General features: G+C 45.9%; 1 protein-coding gene across 1 annotated transcript in view; it reads left to right on the forward strand.

The window, feature by feature from the left end:
* LOC142563326 (anoctamin-4-like) overlaps window positions 1–16,307 on the forward strand; it is a 66,180-nt gene that overhangs the window by 43,651 nt on the left and 6,222 nt on the right. Inside the window, exons 11-16 of the mRNA XM_075673885.1 lie at window positions 1,781–1,875; window positions 3,629–3,777; window positions 5,829–5,981; window positions 6,323–6,375; window positions 10,303–10,487; window positions 15,193–15,298. Coding sequence (XP_075530000.1) covers window positions 1,781–1,875; window positions 3,629–3,777; window positions 5,829–5,981; window positions 6,323–6,375; window positions 10,303–10,487; window positions 15,193–15,298 — 741 coding nt within the window. The remainder of the gene's footprint in view (window positions 1–1,780; window positions 1,876–3,628; window positions 3,778–5,828; window positions 5,982–6,322; window positions 6,376–10,302; window positions 10,488–15,192; window positions 15,299–16,307) is intronic.

Raw genomic sequence — 16,307 nt, forward strand, 5'->3', positions numbered from 1 at the left:
AGCTGTTGCATTGAATTGAATAATTACGTAATCACTCAATTACATTCAATTAGTTGAGTAATCGTATCGCAAGTGAACGCAAAATGTTCTAGAACCACAAGGCTAGGACTTCAGAAGATCGAACACCGCATTAAAACACGTCCTATGTCGAATGCGAATGTGAAACTGCGCTCTCAAATGTTTTCTTTGTGTGCACATTTTAGTGCAGTGTGAAAGACATCCACACTTCAGCGATTTGTACATCAACACCGGAATGTTAGGTCAAAAGCACGCGGCTCGAAAAATAATGCCGAAACGTTGAAGATCTCACATGAAGCTAAATATTCAACAATATATTTTTTCACGGTGCTTATTAACACGCAGGCTTCAAATTCACTACAAGTCAGAATTAACTGTCGCTCGGAAATAAATTGGATGTTGTACAGTTATGGCACTGGGGCCAGGAAGAGATGGTCTTCTCACTGCAATGCGGAAACTCGTCTATTTTTTTTTTCAATATTTGAATTTTGCACAGGAAAACGAAAGGCAGAGCGGATGAGTATGAAAACGGAGAGGATTACAAATGAACCGCTGTAAAGTGCTGAGTTGGTCTGGTTGGTGCATAACTATGCAATAAGTTATCAACTGGCACCAAAGCAAGGTATTTTGTTTTATTTCGAACTAAATTCTTAATTGTCGGCTATTAGAACACATTTTATAATTTGCCCCTGGCCATAATGATCTCTTTGAGAAATCGCAATGTAAAGCGAGCAAATAAAGGAACTACTAATTATCTTCTTAATGAACAACTTTCGGCCATATGTTCATCTCCTGTTGTGCCCGTTATTCCGTAAAACAAGGACGAGAAACCTCAACCCTCCCTCTAAATTCAGCCGTTCTTATCTGATGTGCCCTTTTGTGGTCATTGGTGGCACTGGACGCTTTGCAAGGCGAATCTTTTTGGCGATAGGTAACAAAAGTTGATTGTTAGTCAGGGCTGTTAATGTATTCCTGTACGTCGTTCGATACTAGACGCTGTTGTTCCTGATTCAGGATGTGTTGTGAAGTTGCAGAGCTGTCGTTTCAGGGTCACAGCTGCTGTAAAGAAATAAAATTCGTCGCGTTTACACGCAAGCGCTGCCGTGATTTCTGCGACGGTAATGTACATCATCGTGTGCTTGCACATTTGTCAATCCGGTACTCCTGGCCATTACTGTCGTCAAAGTGGTCGTTACTCTCGCGTGTCAAATTCGAAATCCAGAATCCTTGCAAAAGGATCGCCATCGTATATAAACAGAAGCTGTTTACTTGCATCTGTTAGCCGAAAACTTAGAGAACTACAAATTGGCTTGAACAATCTCAAATGCAGATTAGTCGCTCTTTGTCGAAAGTTATTAAAAGCTCTAGGCCTTCTGGCTAATTAAATCAATTTGCTGGATTCTAGTTCGCCATCAATTCATCATATATGTTAGAATTTAGCAGCAAGGAAGCGCCAATTTCGAACGGTTAATTTTGTCCTACTTGTTTGATTCTACTATAGTAACACAAACCATCTTGGAACAATGTTCAGTGATACAAGCTTACTAGCTTAACAAGTGAACCAGGACACAGAGAAAGCAAGACGAAGTCACACAGCTGTCCATACCTTGACTTACTTCTGTCTCACTTGGCACTTACAGCAGTGAAGTATTTATCAGACCACGAACCCACTTCTACGCCTTAGGTTCTAGCCACTTCGCACCTCTTCTTCAGTAACGCATTCTGTAACCTGTTGCAAGTGAACCACTGCGTTGTCTTTCAGTGCGACGGCGTCTGCCTCTACGAAGTAACCGTCCAACTGGCAATAGTCATGGTCGGCAAGCAGGTCGTCAACAACATCCGAGAGTTTGCACAATTGTAAGATTCCACGCTTCTTCTACCTTAGAGCTGTTCCTCGCACAATCATTACTTTGTCTTTCTTGGAACTTTCACCTACTTTTGCGTAATTTGCTGTTCTTTTCCTCGATCGTTTTCGTCGTCATGGTTCGTTCTTCTTTGATCATGCAAATGTGCAAGTTCCTCGTTAAACCGAAGTTATCACGATAGCAAAAAAAAAATTTGTGATACCGGGTATTTAGTTAGAAGAAGCGGAGACGCTCCAAAAGGGTCTCAAAATAACGCGGGATAAGTGCAGCGAGAACAGCGCGATACTTCGTAGAACGTATATTGAAGCAAATATGCGCACCATAGTGGTGACATGACAATGCCGAATCTCTTGACACCTCCGTGCAGCGTAGTCGTTTGTGGGTTATCAAGTGATAAAGTTAGTCCCAAGGAGCTGCCGTCTCTTGGCTGAGTCTGGCTTTCGTAATGCTTCTTGCATTTCCATGTTGATAAAAAAAACAAAGGAAAGGGTCATCGCGCATGGTGCATTAAGTTCCCCGTGCGGATTTCCAGCTTCGTACTAAGCGGAGTTCGGGGCGACTGCACTTAGAATAATCCAGTCTGAAATGCGTGCATTGCAATATGGGCAAAGAAGAACTTCGAGTAAAACGATTATAACGAGCGATTACTTTGTCGTCGTTATAAATTTGCGTCGCATTGGAAGGCATTGACAGTCGTAATTTTATGCTCGCTAACCCAGCGCATCCTTCTTTCTTGAAGTGGGTTGGAGGCTTTGTGGTAGCGCGGCTGCTGACCGGTTTGGCCTATTTTGAAGGAGTACTGGCATGATTCGGAGTAACCTTTATCATTGTTTATTATGATTAATTTTTTCACTGAGTTCAATGAAGGTCCAAGCTATCCAAAACCTAAAAACACTGGCACGCGTCAGAAGGCCTTAAATAACTTACAATACTTGTTTCTATAAACCAGTTTTCACAGAAATTATCTTACGATAAAACTGCACATAAGAACGTCATTCAGCCACTTGCAATGCAGCAGATAGTCGTATTATTAGTGAAGACGGCCGGTCGATGGCGAAAAGCACTTACAAACAAAAAGCTTTGCGAACTCGGCCTCACTTTTTCTTTTCGTGCCGAAGAGGTCATGCCGCATGAAACATTGGTGACGTGATCATTAGAGAACAGAAGTATGTATTTCTTACGTCCTTGTCGCGCTATTGACATACACGCACGAACTATGCGGTTAGAGACATTTTTAACAGTGACCTTATTGGGGGGGTCTATAAATGCCTATACTTCGGAGATGATAACTTCCCCTAAATTTGGTGTATGTAAGCGCTCCTTCTGTACGTACAATATGAGTGAAAAAAGGCACAACATGAAACCAGAAAATGTCGAGATGTCGATTTTTTTTTTCTTTGCCACGGCTTTCATAACTTTTGGCGTACCTGCTTCTAATTTAATATACTGTTACAGATGCAACTCGTCCCATTCTGTTTTATCAGGAAAATAAAATGTATTACAAAAAAAGCAACTGGTGTTTCCTGGGCTCTGCTCCTTCAAGAATTATAATTTATCCTCAGATGCACAGCAGATCTTCTTATTAATCGAGCCTGTACATGCCTAAAGGTCAATATTTGGGGTCTGCAGATGCCTTAAACGACTGCTTTGGTTCCCGTTAGAGCAGCTCAGAGCAGCAAGAGCGGCCATATTTTGCGGGCTTTTCGCGATGCTCGCGCCCGGACTTAAAGCGCAAACCAACGCAGGCGGCTCTCCAACCGGTGGCGCTCGTGGCAACGGGACCACGTGAGGCGCGGCGGCGCCGTGTGCAGTGGACCGCTGCCCCGCTGGGAGGAGGACTACGTGCTGGCGGAGTGGAGCGTGCTGTCGCTCTTCGACGAGTACCTCGAGATGGGTGGGCGGGCTAGTCTTGTGCCTGTGTTCCAGTCCCTACCACCGAGATATACACGCTTATAAATGAAGGGGAATGGTGTAGCCAAAGTTAAAACTGCATCATGCGAACAGGCAACGAAGGCCAAGAAAGCATGGGGGAAATGAACTGTTTTATTCTCTGAAATGTAGAAATAATAACGGAGAGAGTATTGAACGTGGACGAAAGGACAACTTGTCCTCACATGCCGTATTGCTGCTCGAGAGTGCCAGCTTACATCTGGAGACTGAAAGAAAAAGTCGCCGGGGGCAACATCCGGTGCGTACGGAGGGTGTTCGAGCATAGTGATGGAAATGTGTGCTAAGGCCTCACGTACTTTCAACGCAGTGCGCGCAGCGGAATTATCGTGGTCCATAATCCCCTGCCCCTCTTTCGACTAATCAAGCGGGAGTCGAACCCACACCTTCCCCATTACACGTACGACGATACGTGACATTCAGCTACGCAGATGGCTGTCGACCCGTCCACTCCCTGCATCTTTTGACTACGCGCATCAGCTCTAGCCGTGACAGTGTTAGCCAGCGGCATTCACAGCCAGTATGTGGAATGGGGAACATCCAGACGTCGCAGTAGCTCAATCGCAGGTAAAACATCGCGCCGACAGCTAGCTCTTGCTTCGTCCACTTTCATACTTACTTTACGTTTTATTTCTAAATTTTAATTAAAAGGAGGGTAATATTCTCCTATGCTATGCTGGACATCACTGTCTTTATTGTTTGCTAGCCCTTCGCTTTCCTTTACTGTTCTTTCTCAGATGAATACGTTTGCACTATGCTTTCCACCGCTTTGAACAACAAAAAACCGAAAGAGTAGTTTTTGTTCGGGATGGTTGCGGTGAGGGACGTCAGGGTTGGCTATCAGTTTAATATTATTCCACGACATGTGAATATGAAGGAGTGTTATCGTAAAAAAAAGAACGCTGAGGTGTCTTTTGTAATTGAGGCATAGGTCGCAAGAGCGATTCCAGTTACTTGTGTGCTTCAGTGAATGAAACGTTTTGTTAACACACACACACACAAACGCACACACACACACACACACACACACACACACACACACACACACACACACACACACACACACACACACACACACACACACACACACACACAAACACAAACACACACACACACACACACACACACACACACACACACACACACACATGTTCGAAGCTGGGTGTACCGAAGCGATGCACATGATCAAATTATTTCGTTAAATCTGTAACTTCGGAAAATGGAGTAAGGGAATTTTCAGTCCTTCGAAATCTAATATTGTAACGAAGTAACGTAGCGACACCCAAAAAGTGCGCGTCATTGTATTTGCCGCTAGCCCACGCCTGCGCTTGTAACAAGTCCGGCACCCCAACTGCCACCGCCCCTAGCGCCATCTGGTACGCGAGAACGCTAGCGACTGCAGAGTCCGTTGTGCCGTGCATGGGCGCGGCGTGCAGCATCCTCAAAATGAAGCTATAGGGCCGTTACTATGGTGCATATATGATTCAACGCGATAGAGTTACAGCGCACGCTCGAAGAAAAACCCGTCCGCTTCAAAATTAGGAAAAACATCACAGCTTTTTCGTACTGGTGTATTTCTGGAAAGCTTCGTTCAACCGGTTTGAATGGGAGATACTTTCGTGAATTCGGGTTGGTGACCACATTGAAACTTATGGGTGTTTGCCCCATAAGTGCTTTCCCCGGCAAGCACTCCATCGGGTGCTTGCTGGCGAATGGAAATTTCTTCGTTAGAACGGGAACTTAGTAAACGTGGGCTTCGTTAGGTCGAGTATTAACTATATAACGCATATATATATATATATATATATATATATATATATATATATATATATATATATACATGTCACATCATGCGTTATATTTTTCCGGACAATAACGTCAGTCGTTTTTAGTCAACATGTCGTCCTGACGTTTTCTGCCGTTTTGCCTTATGGCGTCCTCTGCTGATTCACATAGCTTCTAAGACGTTCCAACTCGTCCTGTGCAACCCTTTCGCAGCCATCCAGTTCGGCTTCGTGACTCTGTTCGTGGCCGCGTTCCCACTCGCTCCGCTGTTCGCGCTCCTCAATAACATCGTGGAAATCCGCCTGGACGCCTACAAGTACACCTCGCAGGTGCGCCGGCCGCTTGCCGAGAGGGTGCCAAACATTGGTGAGCAACGCCCAATGCCATTCTCGTCGGGGGTGTTCGAATACAACAATTTCGGAATCAAATCAGATACCAATAATCGAGGAAGACGAGCGTCGAATATCGAACCGAATACAGTATATATTTTTTTCTTTTGGATGAAGTGAAATATTAAGGCTACAAGAAGAACCAAACGTCCAGTCTATTGAAAGAATCGTAAATGAGAAACAGCTAAGCTGACTGTTTCAAATCTACCATCACGATGATGCTTCGCTTTGTATTTCACCCTTTATTTTCCGCTTTCACAAGAAGTGTTTTGTGCATGTGACCAATGGTACAATTTTTTTTTCTTTTTCTGGGTGCAGGGGCATGGCAGGTCATTCTGCAAGGAGTTTCCATTTTCGCCGTCATCTGTAACGTAAGTGCGCCTCCCGTAGCATACGCAACGTCAATGACATCTGTGTTAAGTTGCATTTGTGTGCGCAGGGAAGAGTACTAAGCGTTCGCTGTGTGTGAGAAGCTAATCTTCCGAAAGTTCATTTACAGCCTACGGTCGTTAACAGGACGTGTTCCCAGACACGTCCTTCATCAGAAGTTCATTTATGAAACTTGGTGCTAGCACGATCTCAGTGTTCAAAACTACCTGAAGAAATGGGTCGGCGTGCACTTAGTAATTTCATTTGCGTAATTTAAATTACGTCGGCTACACTTGAATTCTGGGACATGTATTACCGTGCTAAATGGTAGAAGAAATATGGTTATCAAATAGCATATACAATTTCTCATTTGGGAACACGTTTTCTTTATTACGACAAAGTAAAATTTTTTTTTGTTAGGTATCTTTTCAATACCCGTACTTCTCGTTTGATCTTCAGCTAATCTGATCATCAACTTGAATAACTATTGTGAAACTTTGTCGTGCGAAAAGAGCCCGGCGTCACAAAAATACCAGAAAATCCGTGACAGCAGAATTTTATTAATTCAAATTATTTGGGAGAATTTATTTGAGAAATTATTTGAGAATTTTGACACGAAGTTTAAAATAGAAGCTTGCCAGTATGCTTCGGGACAGCTCGAAAAAGAAAGAGAAAAGATTAGACAACGCGGGTGCAAACATGCACCAACTTTATTTGAAGGCGCAAACGTATATACCGTGTGAAGAGTCACAGACACCCAACTTCGCTGGTCTGACAAAAAATAAAAATAAACTTTTAGTGGCTGCAGACCACCTATCACCTGGTCATAGCTTGCAGCAACATATCCAAAAGAAGTTTTTTTTCATTCCCGGTAAACCTGTCACTACAAAATAGGTAAACACACGTGTCCACAGTAGCATGCAGACGACAGGGCAGCGTGCCTTATTGCGTACACAGTCATGGCTGAACATGTAGTTCTACGCACTCTAGGATATCGTCAATGAACAACACGAAAGCCTTCAACGACAGTCACATGCTAAGCGCTGTGACATGTCAATCAAAGACTGCGCTATTACTCATTACCAAGCTTTCGCAATGACAGAATTTAAGTACGTAAATGTGTGTGCTCAAGCTTTCTATAACTGACGGCAGTGCCAGACCACACAGCTTAGCCAGTACAGGACGCATATCTTGCAGGCAGCGACCATTCTTCCAGCAGACGCGAGAATTTCTGAAACGAATTTCTCCCGGCACTCATCTCCTATTGGCGCTTTGAATCACGTGACAAATAGCCTGGAAAAACTGCTTGCACGTGTGCTTTAACCTTAGCTAACCTAACCTAACCATGCGTGAGCCAGTAGGAGGTAAGTGCCGGGAGAAATTCGTTTCAGAAATTCCTCCGGCTGCCGCGAGAATAGACCCTGCCTGTCTTGTAGGATCCAGTACGCGTTCAGTTTTCCTGTTCTGGTACCATAAAACTGTGCATGCCGTGCATGTCTACAAGACGTGGTGGCGAAGGCCGATAAATTGTTTGTCCTAGTTAGTTCCGCGCATTGGACAAGGCAGGGCAAGTTGTCACACATCAAGTGCAAGCATGCCATCAAACTGGCCCACGTTCATTGTTCTTCAGATCATGGTGTGATTTCTGTCCTATCCCTAAACAGCTGGTCTCTGCAGAGTCTGCAAGTAGGCTCGGGTGCTGAAATTTAAATGCGGGTTAAAGAACTCCAGTAGATTGAACCATATCAATCAGGAATGGGCCACTGTCATGTGTGTCACAGCTTCCGTGTTACTTTACAACGCTGAACCCAGTAATTCTGCGAGAGTTTGATCGCCCATACAATTACGGAAAGACAAAGAAGCTATACTCATAGCTAGGCTGCTACAGAAGGGTTGATATTTTCCTTGGTTTATCACCATGCAGCGCGATAGCTTCTACTCTAAATCTGGTGCCAAAGTCACGAAATAAAGGCAGAAACTTGAAGTGGTTCGCGCTGCCAAACTGCCGACACTGCGCTGATTTCGATGCTCCCAACTTGATGGGGAATGATGCAGTCATTTCGCAGACATGAACTGGGTCAGGACATGTGTTTTTAACTGTCCATTTCCATTTTGAATTCTTCGTTTGTTATCCTGCATGGTGCCGCAAGCGATCAAAGTGACACCGGCAGTGCGACAGCGACGGTCATCACAGGGCGCGCTTGAGACGTTCGCGGCTATTTCGTTATTCCGTCGCCAATGGCATCTCGTACGGTTTGAATGAATTTGCAGGGAACTACAGCTACGATAAGCTTGTCTACATCTGTGGGCAAAAGGCCCGGGAAATATGTGTGCAACAGTTGACAAAAGGTTGAAAGGAAGAGCGTCAGTGGCCGAACATGGCCAACGATGTCAATAGGTCCACTTAGTGTGACTAGCGGGATTGTGCATAACCTAACTTGCGCCTGTGGCAAAGTGTTCCTCTATCGAGCGGGCGTGTCGCTGCATTTATGTTCGGTGCGGAAAACTTGGTCAGTCTTTAGAAATTGTAGTGTCGTGCAGTACCTGTTGCGTCATTATATCCCGTGAGGTTGCATGTTTTAAATTCCCGTTGGTAATCACAAGGCACCAGCGCACGCGCGAAGTAGTTAAATCATGTTTTTTTTTATTTTTGCACTGTACAACATGCGGGTTTGTGCATAAGCCAGGATTCAGGGATGCTACAGAATGGCAAAAAATAGATTATTTTATGGCTCCTGCTTTCGCTGTTCACGTCAGAGCGTGCGGTATGTTTCAGTGCTCCATCTCAGCGGGGCGAGCCACGGCAAAACAGCCAGGTGCACGTTGTGGGATTCTCCTCCCGCGCTCTTGGGACAAAGGAACGACAACACAGTAGTGCAAACAATCGCAAGGGCATTTATTGCACCTTTTATAGATCAATGCCTGCTAGCCGACTTGCTATCCACAAGACATGCCGATGGGCGCGCGACAAATCTAGAAGTTCGACTCACCGCGACCGGATAGCGAGCGAATATGTTCGCCCCATGCTTGATCCTAACGCCTGGTCGTTCGCGCTTACGGTAACGCGAACGGTGGCGCGTTCGCGCAAGGCCTCACGAGACGGTCTCGCAGACGCATGGATCGGCGCACACGCGGCACGTCCGCGCTGCTTGCCGAACTCGAGCCAAAGAGGAAGCGCCTCCCCCTTTTCGCGCCCTAGTAACCCCGCCCGTAGGCGGCGTTAGCAGCGCAACACTTGCGCCATCTCTCGTCCTGCGCCTCAACCAGACCGACTGCCGCGGGCATCACGCAGGCCACGCGGCGATGCCGGACTGCAGGAGACGGAAGCCACGCGGAAAAAGAACACATCAGGGGACGCGTGAGAGTCGCGCATCTCCACAACGTTCGTTAAATGCTATCGGCAACCGAGAGATTTTCAGCCAATACGCTGAGCCTGTGAGGTCACGCATTGGGCCGACTGTTTGAGGGGAAAAAGCGAAGTGGATGGGATCGCGCAAAATTGGCTTGCCAAGGCCGGCTGCCTGAGTCAGTATCTTTCTTGTCGATATCCTACTCTCGACATCTTTTTTTTTATTGTTTGAACTCCTCTATCAACAATAACAACTCCTCTGCCAATCCAAAAAAGAAATATAGGCAGGCTGGCAGGCAGCTGTAACGCGAGAGAGAATGCACGTTGTTATTGGTTTTCTGCACACGCCGCTTTAACAACGTGCGAAGCAGGCATCTGCCCCGTGCGAAGCCCGTATGAAGCAGGCATCCCCGACACCCCGTGTGAAGCAGGCATCTGCCGACAGATGAGTGAAAAAATGAACGCTCCTATAAGCACACTTCCCTGACGTAAACTGGTTCACTGTTGCTCGCCAGTGCTACTTTATTGGAGTAAAATATTCACGGCGCGACTACAAACGCGCGACGCGCGCGTGTTCCAGGCGTTCCAGATCGCGTACACCAGCGACTTCATTCCGCGACTGGTGTACCGCGTCGCGTACAGCAGCGACTTCAGCATGCGCGGATTCGTCAACTTCAGCCTCTCGGCCTTCGACACGAGCGACTTCGACAACGAGACGCGCCCGGACAACGCCACGCTGGACGGAATCGTCGTCCGAGAGTGCAGGTGGGTGGTGCAGGCCGGGGAACCCGGGCCCTTGGCCGGAGGTAACTCATGAGCCGGGCTTGAAACCGTAATAGCTGAAATTACTGACAGCTCTTTTGTGTGTGTGTGTGTGTGTGTGTGTGTGTACACCAAATGTAGGCGGTGCTCCTGGGATGACCGTGGATCGAATTTATAACGAACACGAATTCAAACTCCTAGATGTGCCCGTGTATCTTTGACTGTAGTGAAATGTATAATTCAACTGCCTCGCACTCAGCGGCGGGTGGTGGTTTAGTGTGGCTGAGTGCAGGGGGCGTTGTATGTCGGTGCCGCGATCCGATTTTGAGCGTGTAGATTGCGTGTGACAGCTAGAGGGGGTGGAAGAGAATAAAAAACAAAGCACTTACTATAATTAAAGCTTAGCATCGTAACTTGTGCATTAGCGTGTCGTACCTGGCGTGGCAGCAAATGTATAAAGTAGTAGATATTTTCATGGAGTTGAATACAATTGCGTAGCGTCGTAAGTAGTTGAGTAACGCCCAGTGGCTCTTGCAGTCGTGCAGGCGTAGGATTTTGTAATTTGGGGGGGGGGGAGGGTGTCAGGTATTATAAAGGAAAACTAAAAACGCGCAGTGGCAGCGCTGGTCGCAATAGTCCCGTAATTTCCTTCGTTTATTTATGCTGCAGTTAAAAGCAGCCGGCATATTGAATGTGCAGTAGGCTTCTCATAAAGCAAGTGTGAAAGCTTGGACAGGTTTTCTTGGCGCAAATAAAGTTCATGAACTTAAACGCATCTGCCCAACCGTGCTCTTCTGTCTTTGCAATCGATTCTCCTGCATTATACAAGAAGCACCTCTGCGCTACGGGACATTATACAAGGTGGGCGAGAACTTTGCGCACGCTCCCAGTTAGATTTCTTAGCGTTGCTGGCATCAGGCTAGGTGTTCTGGCGCCATTGGGAATAAGAACAGCTGCCCGGGGGAACGCACTGGACTTATTTTCAGTATCTTGTAACATATGGAGCAGCGCGGACATGTACAGGGACATGTACTGCTACTGCTATTCTGCTATTCTGCTATTACACTACTGCTATTATTATTCTGCTGTACACTGCTATTCGGAAGACGGAGCCCATAGCACAGGTTCTGCTGAATGCCCCCACAACCAGCTCCTCACGAAGTCTTGCGGCGCAGGCGCGTTTGTAGCGATTGGCGAAAGGCCTAAGAAGTGTTTTGCTTTGATGAGTTTGTCTGGCAACACTTCACGAGGCGTCGGTGGTGGCGCTCTACGGAACGCTGCGACGGGCTCTCGTGTTGCCTCTAGCAGTGGCCACGCCTGTATGTTAGCACGAAAAATACTGAAGCATTAAGATGAGGTTTTGCTGCATATATTCTGGCTATCTAATGTTAAGACCCAAAGAAAAAAAATACTGATTTTGCGACAATCAATGCTAACATACGTTCGGTCACGTGAAATGTGAGCTCCGACACAGTGCCCGTGGTGGAAATCGGCCCTGGACTACAGTACTATACTGACAGACGGAATGCTGGTTTGATGAATACCAGTACTTGGAAGGTGTGTAGCTCTTGAATTTTTGGTATGGCGGCGCCGCTGTGCAGTCTTGGGGGCCGTTTCTGCCACGAGCACTATTTAGCCGTTATTATTTAAAGCAACTGTACATTATTTCTTTTTGAGTGAGCTTTCTTTAGTCTTTAACTACTGTTCCAAAGCTATCGGTTAGCTCAACACGCGCCTGCGTGTATTTCTAATATCCGGAATGGTCGTCCCGGGTTCAGTAGCAAATTAGCGTCATATAATCAGATTTCGCACGTTATGCGTACATTCTCGACCACAATGGCGTACATTCTCGACCACATATGAGCTCCCCAGATTCCTCTGCAGCACATGAGCGTTCCAATCTGATCAACCGATGCCTTGATCTGTAGATCAGATTCAGAGGAAGCGCTATTTTGCTCGCAGCGATAGTTGTGCTAAGAATGTTACTTTCTTTTCCAGCGCAAGCTTGCCTTATAGTGAGTTAGATTCGTGATTCACCCTTTCGGAGCTGTCTTGATCTTCACGTCACTACTACGCGACGGTATAGGCGTGCTTCATTTTCATCGAGTCAATACTCGGCAATGAACTAGGACGTTTTTTTGTGTGTGCGTTTACACTTTTAACGCAATAATTTTATTCATAACCTCTTAATTTAGGAGGTTGTAAAAGTCAGCAACCTTATATTACAGGAGGTCTTAACAATCAAGAAAGTTCAAATGCTTATTAGTCAGCTTGCACCTCATGGCAGGGAAGAAAATTTTAGTAAGAATATCCTTATGATAATTAAAAGCCTATACCCTTGAAAACGCTGCATCTGAGTTTTCACTTTGCAAGCTGATACCGACTTGAAGGTGGTTCGTATCGTGGGCCCTTGACACATGTCCAACCGTCAAACAAGGGGTATTCCGAATGTTTCATTTCGGGAAGGCGTGTCATCCTCCTGCACTTCACTCCGATTCCCGACTACGCATGAGAAGAAAGTGCTGCGTAAATAGCGTCGTTAGCACAATGTTGCGGGATCGAACCCCGGCCACGGCGGCCGCGTTTTGTCGGTGACGAAAGGCGAAAACACCCGTGTACTTAGATTTAGATGCCCCTTAAACATCCTCAGGTGGTCCAAGTTTCCGGAATCCGCCAGTACGGTATGATTCATAATCCAGTTCTGGTTTTTGCACGTACAGCCCCATAATTCTGCCAATACGTGAGGCTTACTCGAACTGCCGACATCCCTTAATGACGTCCTCGACAGTCACATAACTCTTGAATGCAAGTAAGTGCAAGGACTTGTGCGCTAGGCCTTTGAGTACGCGGGCACCCTTTTTGTCGTTCGATACCTACTTGTCTGCATTGCGCCTATATTAAAAAGGCAGAACGGCAACATGATAGGGAATATGGAAAACAGAGAAATCCTGCATGCATTACTGCACAATAATCTTAAATAGTAGTCGTCTTTCACGCACGTGAATAACCCTGACAGGGCAGTGCTTTGACAACTAAATGCAAGTACTGTACACGTCACGCCCAAAGGTGTACCTGGCCCGGTGACCAGTAAATGTGGCGTGATATTGTGGGCAGCTTCGACCACAGCATGCTAATGGACGACGACAAAGAAACAGTTCGCGCAATTATTGTGTCATGCCTTTTGCCCCAAAAAGCAAAACGAACTTGCTCGTGCTTCCATCTTAATACCTAAGCACATCTTATCTCGATTTGCAGCTGCTGCTCTAGGCCATCAGTACGGAAAAAAATTGCAAGGGAAATAATGGAGGGTACCTTAACGAAACCGATAGGTGAAAAGCAAAGGCCGTCCACAACAGCCTTTCTCGTGGACGCTGCGCAACGTTGAGAATGATTTTGCTCGGGCTTCCTCTTTAGATACACGAAAATTGAGAAATCATTTTTCTGGGCGACTACAGCGCCAAATTTGATGAGGTTTGTCGCATTTAAAAGAACAATTTAAAATATAGTTACTGTTGCTTGCAAACTTTTGATTTAGGTCGTCAATTTTTTAATAAAAATTGGCAAGAATTGTATATCATCAAAAAACGAAATTACCTGTTCCTCCCCAATCAACAAGTATATCACAAGTTCATCGTTTGCATCTAAACGTACATGTATATCGGACTAAATTGATATGTTACACTTGACTCTAAAGAAAAAAAAAACACTCATTTGTGAGTACAATTATAGCGAGACCATTGCAAGCGATCTAACAAATTCACGTAAGATAGAAATCAACATATCAAATTTGTCCGCTTTGGATGCTGTCACGTATGCAGTTTACAGAACTGCGATATCTATACTGCGAGCAGAGCTGTGACTTCGTAAGCTTCGTGCTTCTATGTTTCTTGAAGATTCCTTATGAAACATCCAAAATTAATTCGCAATTTTGCTTCTCACATTCACTATAATCTAACATCCTCTTTCGGCTGCAACGATTTTTATTAAATCGGGCCAGTGGATATCTCAGAAAAGCGTTACTGCGTTTTACATGTATTGAATGAGCGACATTTGGCCCGAGCTAAAGCTGCCGCGAAGTGCTTCCGACGATTATCCTAGCCCGTTGACTTCGCAGCATTTACAAAAGAAAAAAATAGAAATGAAAAACAGCGGTTGCCGTTCGAGAAGCCTCTGAAAAGCCTCGAATCATTCACCGCTGGGTTCGCCTCGTCGCGACTAAATGTTCTTAGGATGACAAGTAATATCCAGCCGACGAGCGGCCCCTGTTTATCAAGAACACTAATAGTGTCGGCTGTATTAGCTTTGTGGTGAAGTTCAGTGCGCGGGAACAGCTTTTCATTTTTTTTCGTGGACGCCATCACTACGTCACTGGCGAAAGGTTGAAGAGGTTAAGGTCAATACGCCACGCGGTGGCACTTCCGCGAACTAAACCCTGATGTCCAGAAAAGCTGAATACGGATCTGCTGCCTCTGTAAAATAAATCAGGTAATTTCTCAATAGAAACCAAAAGAAAGCTGCGCCATGCTTGTCCAGGTCACGTGGCGCTGCATAAAACCCCGCCCCTGTAAGCCTTGCCTTCATGACAAGAAGCAATGACAATAAAAAAGTCTCCAACAACCGCGTTTTACAAGATATGTGTTCGGTCACAGGAATGCCCCGAGTACGGGTTTACACGTTTCCATAAAGCCGTATTGATTCCTTTGTCCAGGTACCGGGGATACCGAGAGCCACCCGGTTCGGAAAACGAATACGAGCTCACCCTCACCTACTGGCACATATTCGCCGCCAGGCTTATCTTTGTCGTTGTGTTTGAGGTAAGCACACATCCGTGGGGAAAGGTGTGTGAAGCTTTGTCTGAGGCATATGGAGTCTAAACACGAGTACACACGCACACGCACACACACGCGCGTATCTCTTAAGGCGAGCTACCTCTGCTGGTGCAAGGAACCCACCGGCGCGCGCACATTCCGCTGTGATTGGTTGGTCTATTCAGCCAGAGAACGGCCAGGCCGCAGCGTCCACGGTCACAAAACCCGCTGAGGGGCTAAGCAAAGAAGAAAAAAAAAAGCCCAATAGACCGATCTCAACACGTTCAGAGGTCGTGCACACCAGCCCTGCCCGCCCCATGATGCATGTATTCGAAGTTGTTTTTCACTGCATTTCGGTTCAATGGAACATTCACGGGAATGCCGAGTAGAATGAGGTTGGTGAATTTTCCCAACGAATTATTAGGGGAGGTAGGGATGTATACGTCTCGTCTAACGACGATGCTATCGTATTTTCACTGTTTAATCCCCTGTCTTTATGATCCAATAACCCGTGAAATAGAACGGTTTGTCACAAGAAAAAAAAACGAAAACAAAAATTTTCTTTAGCAATTTAAGGTACTATGTTGGGCGGGTTAGTGTGTAGCTAACAAAGGTAATGTGGCGTAACCAACGTTACCTTTGTTAACATTTCGTCTGCAGTCCGCTAAAGACTAAACCTACCGGTATCCCTTGCAGCAGCGGTGGCATGTCGGAACTAGTTTTGAGATTGGTCTATTACTTGGTCACCTGGAATTGCGAATCCTACAGCCCGAGTTACGTTATGAAGACACATCGCATTGTATTTGTCACCTTCACGCTTCTCACCTATCTAGGTTGTCAAGAGATCGACTTTTTGCGACAGCAATAGACCGTCTACTTGTGGTCACCGGTGTCCACGATGCACCGTAAAAATGTTTACGCCCTTATGGGTGATTTCTTGTCGAAAGGGTAACACCCCTACCGATAGGGCCTTACAAAAAATTTGTAGAGGACGACAACGGATCTCTGACTAGAT

This window comes from Dermacentor variabilis, chromosome 11, assembly GCF_050947875.1.
Source record: "Dermacentor variabilis isolate Ectoservices chromosome 11, ASM5094787v1, whole genome shotgun sequence".
Classification (NCBI taxonomy): domain Eukaryota; kingdom Metazoa; phylum Arthropoda; class Arachnida; order Ixodida; family Ixodidae; genus Dermacentor; species Dermacentor variabilis.